A 6,000-nucleotide genomic window follows, 5' to 3' on the forward strand; every position below is an offset into this window, starting at 1 on the left:
AACCACATATTTGCGCAAAGACGCATGGCATGTCACACGGTTAGAAAAATACAAAGAACATGAAAGGATGACAAAAAATTGATAAGGAAGAAAAAATTAGAGCAGGAGAAACAAACTATCCAGTAATATGAAGGTGGACAGGAAGAGTTCCTACAGATATTTAAATAGGAAAAGAGCTGACAAATTGAGCACGGGTCAGAGAGAACGTGCGGCTGGGGAACTGATAATGGAACATAAAGCTATGGTGGTGAATAAACAGGTATTTAGCATTCGGCTTCATTATAGATGACACCAGTAACATTCTTGGAATAGCTAAAGGTCATAAAATGGAAGGGGGGAGTAACTCAGGAAATTTAGAATCAACAGGGAAGCGATATTGAGCAAATTGACTGTGGGCTGACAAATCCCCTGCTCCTCCCTAACAGCGCCATGGTTGTACCTGCACCTTCGGAACTGCAGTGGTTCCAGAAGGCAGCTCATCACCATCTTCTGAAGGGCAAGTAGGGATGCACAATAAATGCTGGCCAAGCGAGTGACGCTCATATTCAATAAATTGATTAAATAAAAACAGCTGATAACATAGTTGATGGATTCGTTTTAGTTTTCCAAAGCTCCATAGATTCGCGGAATGTTCCATCAGATCATAAGTTAGGAAATCGAGTACTTTTATTTAAAAAGGGAGGCAAACAGAAAACAGAAACAAAGAACAATACAGCATAGTAACAGACCCTTCGGTCCTGCAAGCCTGCTCCGGTCATTATACCACCCTAGGCCCAAACCCTCAGCACTTCCAAGTACCGTATCCCTTTATACCCATCCAATCCATGTATTTGTCGAGATGTTTTTTGAACGTTGTTAATGTATCTGCTTCCATAACCTCCCCTGGCAACGCGTTCCAGGCAGTAATCACCCTCTGTGTAAAACAATCTGCCTCACACATCTGCTCTAAACCTTGCCCCACGGATCTTAAATCTATGCCCCCTGGTGACTGACCCCTAAACCCTGTGAAAGAGTGCCTGCCCATCGATTCTCTCCACGCCCCTCATAATCTTGTAGACCTCTATCAGGTCACCCCACAACCTCCCTCGTTCTAATCAGAACAGTCCGGGTCTATTCAGCCTTTCCGCATAGCTAATGCCCCCCAGACCAGGCATCATCCTGGTAAACCTCATCTGCAATCTCTCTAAAGCCTCCACAACCTTCTGTTAGTGTGGCGACCAGAATTGTGTGCAATATTCCAAGTGCGGCCTTACCAAGGTTCTACACAACTGTAGCACCACTTGCCAGTTTTTATACTCGATGCCCCGTCCAATGAAGACACGCATTCCGTATGCTTTCTTGACTACCTTGTCCAGGAAATTAAAGGCGAGCCGAACATCTGACACAGGAAATATGTTAGCAGACATTATTAAATCTGTTATAGCAGGGAACATCGAAACATTCAAGGCAATCGGGCATAACCTGATTTATTTTGTGCAATGGAAATCATGGCAAACCAATTTATTGGAGTTTTTGAAGGAGTGCTGTGGGTAAAGTGGAACCAGTGGATGTATTGTACTTCGGTTTCCAGAAGACATTTGATAAGGTGCCACATCAAAGATTTTGGCGTAAAATAAAAGTTCATGCTGTAGGGGACAGCATATTGGCCTGGATCGAAGATTGGGTAGCTAACAGGAAACATGGAGTTTCCGTCGTGGGCACGTTTCAGTTTGGCAGGATGAGAGGTGTGCTGTGCCACGGGCATCTGGGGGTCACGGTCGCACAGTTGTTAGGACAGTTGCTTCACAGCTCCAGGGTCCGAGGATCGATTCCCGGCTTGGATCACTGTCTGTGTTGAGTTTGCACTTTCGCCCCGTGTCTGCGTGGGTTTCCTCCGGGTGCTCCGGTTTCCTCCCGCAGTCCAAAGATGTGCAGGTCAGGTGGATTGGCCATGCTAAATTGCCCTTAGTGACCAAAAAGGTTGGGTGGGGTTACTGGGTTACGGGGATAGTGTGGGAGGAGTGGGCTTCGGTAGGGTGCTCTTCCGAACGGCCGGTGCAGACTCGATGGGCCGAATGGCCTCCTTCTGCACTGTAAATTCTATGATCAGTGCTCGGGCCTCAATTTGTTTACAATTTATGTAAATAATTTGGATGAAGGGACTGAAGGCATGGTCGCTAAACCTGCTGATGACGCAAAGATAGGTAGGAAAGTACATTTTGGAACTGACGTAACGAGGCTACGAAAGAAGAGAAATAGGATCAGTGAGTGGGAAAATTCTGGCAAAGCGAGTATAATGTGGGCGAATTGTAATTGTCCATTTTACCAGGAAATATATAAAAGGAGCTTATTTTTTTGAATGATGAGAGGTTGCAGACCTCTGGGGTGCTTGGGGATCTGAGTATCCTGGTGCATGAATCACAAAAGTATAGAGGTTATGGTTTAGTAGTACAGGGCATTGGCGAGACTACATTGGGGTACATGTACACATTGACCTCTTTATTTAAGTAAATATGTCAATGCGTTAGAAGCAGTTCAGAGAAAGTTTACTCGGCTAATTCCAAGAAAGGGCTTGTTGCCATACGAGGAAAGTTTGGAGAGGTTATCTTTGTAATCATGAGTGTTTAGAAAAATAAGATACAACTTGATCTTAGAGTTTAAGATCCTGTATGGTATTGACAGAATGAACGTGGAGAGGATGTATCCTCTTGTCGAAGAATGTAGAACTAGGGGTCACTGTTAAAAAGATGGTCGCGCATTTAAGACAGAGATACGTCAGTATTTTGTCTGGGAAGATGGTCGTGAATCTCTGGAACTCTCTTCCTCAAAAGGCATTGGAAGCAGCGCGTTTTAATATTTTTTGCTGAGCTTGATAGATGCTTGATTATCAAGAGATTGATAAGTTATCGGGAGGCAAGAATGTGGGGTTAAAGTTTTCCGCAGAGCCGCCATGATCTTATTGAATGGCGGAGCAGACTTGACGATTGGCTACTCCTGCTCCTAGTCCGTATGTTCGGATGCAAATATAGTTTGCACACTACGTATCTGGATTGAAGTCTCTGTTTTGTGCTGCAACTACATATAGACATATATGCGCTCAAGTAACGTTTGTGAGGCGACCTTGAATGCAAAGAAAATATGGGAATTGATACCAGGAAGTTACCCTCCATATGACCGTATAAATGGCGAGAACAACAGGAGACAAGAGAGTCAAATCAAACTGAACATTAACATGATCAATTATAGTTCCATCCAGAAGGGTGAACAGCTGCGTCAGTGAAACCTTCCAATCCACCTATAAAGCAGGTTTCCAACAACTAGAACAATATTTCAGGTAAATAAAATCTTGTTCAGTCGAAATGCACGATGCAATAATTAAATTTACACTGCAATGTAAGGTAATTTAGGAAGTTAATAGGTGACTTGTATGGTTTAATTAAACGTTCACTCGTGCAATGTTTCCCATGCATATGCAAATATTTGTTAATACATGTGAAAATAACCGGTGTTGTTCACAGAGTAACGTCACAGTTTTGCTCGAAGAGGTGTGCAGGAAAGGATGTCACTAAACTTGCTTTCTCATTTTTGTTTTCAGATATACGGGACCCGACAACAGGATTTGGAGCAATCCGCCATTGAAAGATGTTCTTCAGGACAATATGGGATAGGGTTGTACACTTCTGAGAAAAACGACGTTGGGCCTGATCCCAGAAGACTCGTCGAAATACATTCGCGCGCCTTCTAAGAGTTAGCAATGGATTCAGAACGACTCAAAACAATGTGTTTTTGTTAATGCGGTGAGCAGGTTGATAATATTATGTTTGTTCTGCTTACACTGCCTAAGTTCCCTGATTAATATTATGCAAGTTTCAATCTCGTGGTGTACCATGTTGAATCAAGTCCAATTGTACAGTCGAATTGCATGTTTCCCAAATGAGCCATGATGGCGTGTGTCTGAATAATCTTAGCCTGCACATAAGCATGAACCAGGGGAATTTCTCGTTAGGTACATAGCCTTCCTCGAATGTTCTGGGATGTTGAAGAGAAAGAATGTCATCTGTCCAATGGGCCTAATAGTCTTCGTATCCTGAAAAGAGAACCCTCATATGAGATGCATCCTGACCGGGTTATTGCTAATCCACAATACCTCCTAGTTTAAAAAAAAAATCCGAATCGATTATTCTGAATTTATCTGGTTGGATTAGAACCTCAATTTATGGTGGATTATTCATCCTCTATTTCTCGTCACTGCACGGGGAAATAGTTATCGTTGAATGGAACAGAGCTGAATGAAAACGATGAATGAATCACAGACCGAAATGATGGCAGGCAATACATATTGCACGTACAGCTCGGGAATGGAGACAGCTATTGACACCGTTCTGGAAGAAATGTACACCTGTGAACGAAGGGCAGCAATGAGCTATCAGGAAGAAATTTTGGATCTGTGTTAGACACTTTCTGTACTTCTGAAGCTACTGTACTTGTTTGTGCATTGAAGTTTGCTTTTAACCTATGTGTTTCAAGCTTTTACTCGATTGTGGTTATGTCCATTAACTTTTCTGTGTTACTTTATTCGATATCATCATCTGTACGTAAAGAGTCATCCGTAATGGCAAATAGCATTGTCAATGTTTCGAAAAGTGCATCTCGGTGTTAGTGAATCCAATCTACCAAATAAATGAAGTCTGGTTCAGAGAAATCTGTCATCGTGTACCTTTTTACTCTCCATTCAAACTGCAATGGGATATCAAACAACGTTCCTTTAAATTTCCATTGATAAAGGAACATAAACATGTGGGATTAGTTATCTTTGAGACCATACATTTTGTTGTGGTAATGTTGGAGGACAGAATCGATCACCATTCACCTGTATTAAAAACATCTGTCATAAAATGTATGAAGTATAACTTTTACCCTTTTAATAACATATCAACTAGAAATGAAATCGAAATTGCTAAAAGTAAATCGAAAATATTTGCTGTTTTCACGCAGCGGAATGCATTGCCTCATAAATTGAAACATTGATATTCCACCTCTATCTATGATGGAAACCAATTTCATGATGAGACAGTAGAAACATGTTTAACAATTCTTTATACTGGTTTTGATAAGAAGGTTAGGAATAGACAAACAAAGGACAATAGAGTAATTGACACAGCTGCAATTCCTTAGCAACAGAGCTTTTATTTCTCTGCTGGTTGTCAAAATTGCTTCTAATTGACATGCAAAGGAAAGACAAGTGTCCAGTGATGAAAGTATGAAGTAGTCGTTTGGTAGTACACAACTTGAGTATTGCTGAATGAAGACATTGCATAGAAAGGAAACAGCCACGGACAATTAGAGAGGCTGGGGACAGCATAAAACTAAAATAAAGGGCCTAAAAAAATACAAAACACAGCACAGATCCGGAAAAATTGGATAGATACAAAGACCAGCAAATGGTTACAAATCGGTTTATAAGAGCTACTCAAAGGGATTATGGAAGGAAGCGTGCCAGGACATCAAAATCAATAAGAAGAGCTAGTAGAATTATATTCAGGGAAAGTAGGTGATCAAGAGTAATGTAGGCCCACAAAAAGCTGAAAACGGAGGGTATTGTCATTGATCATGGGATAATGGCAGACATGTTACTCTACCTTACTATTCACAATTGGAAATTAGGCTAACTTGCTGGAAGTCCCTAAAAAGATAATAGACGATAGAGGGCAGGAACTTAATAAAATTAATGTTAGTACAGCATCAGTAATTAGCAAACTAATTGAATAAGAGTGACAATCCCCAAGGACTTGACGGTTTCCTTCAGACGGTAGGAAAGGAAGTAGGGGAGCACATTGCAAATGCGCAAACTTTAATCTTTCAGTATTCTCTAGATGAAAGAGTCGTCCCTCTGGATTGCAAATTTACACATGTCAACCCATTTTTAAGAACGGTGTAAGGGGGAAACCAGGGAATCACAGACCAGTTAGCAAAACATCTGTGGTGGTGAAATTGCTGGACTTTATAACAGGGATGGGGTAA

The 6,000-nt window shown here is 41.5% G+C and overlaps 1 protein-coding gene across 9 annotated transcripts in view; it reads left to right on the forward strand.

The window, feature by feature from the left end:
* LOC140427200 (protocadherin alpha-C2-like) overlaps positions 1-4,681 on the forward strand; it is a 224,294-nt gene extending 219,613 nt beyond the window's left edge. For 7 of the 9 annotated variants that reach the window (XM_072512787.1, XM_072512789.1, XM_072512788.1 and 4 more), the window contains exon 2: positions 3,575-4,681. In XM_072512787.1, the coding sequence (XP_072368888.1) occupies positions 3,575-3,724 (150 nt within the window). In that variant the 3' untranslated portion in view covers positions 3,725-4,681. The remainder of the gene's footprint in view (positions 1-3,574) is intronic. The other 2 variants (XR_011948405.1, XM_072512795.1) reach the window with 2 other exon arrangements.
* The last annotated feature ends 1,319 nt before the right edge of the window (positions 4,682-6,000 follow it).

This window comes from Scyliorhinus torazame, chromosome 7 (assembly GCF_047496885.1).
Source record: "Scyliorhinus torazame isolate Kashiwa2021f chromosome 7, sScyTor2.1, whole genome shotgun sequence".
In the NCBI taxonomy this organism is placed as follows: domain Eukaryota; kingdom Metazoa; phylum Chordata; class Chondrichthyes; order Carcharhiniformes; family Scyliorhinidae; genus Scyliorhinus; species Scyliorhinus torazame.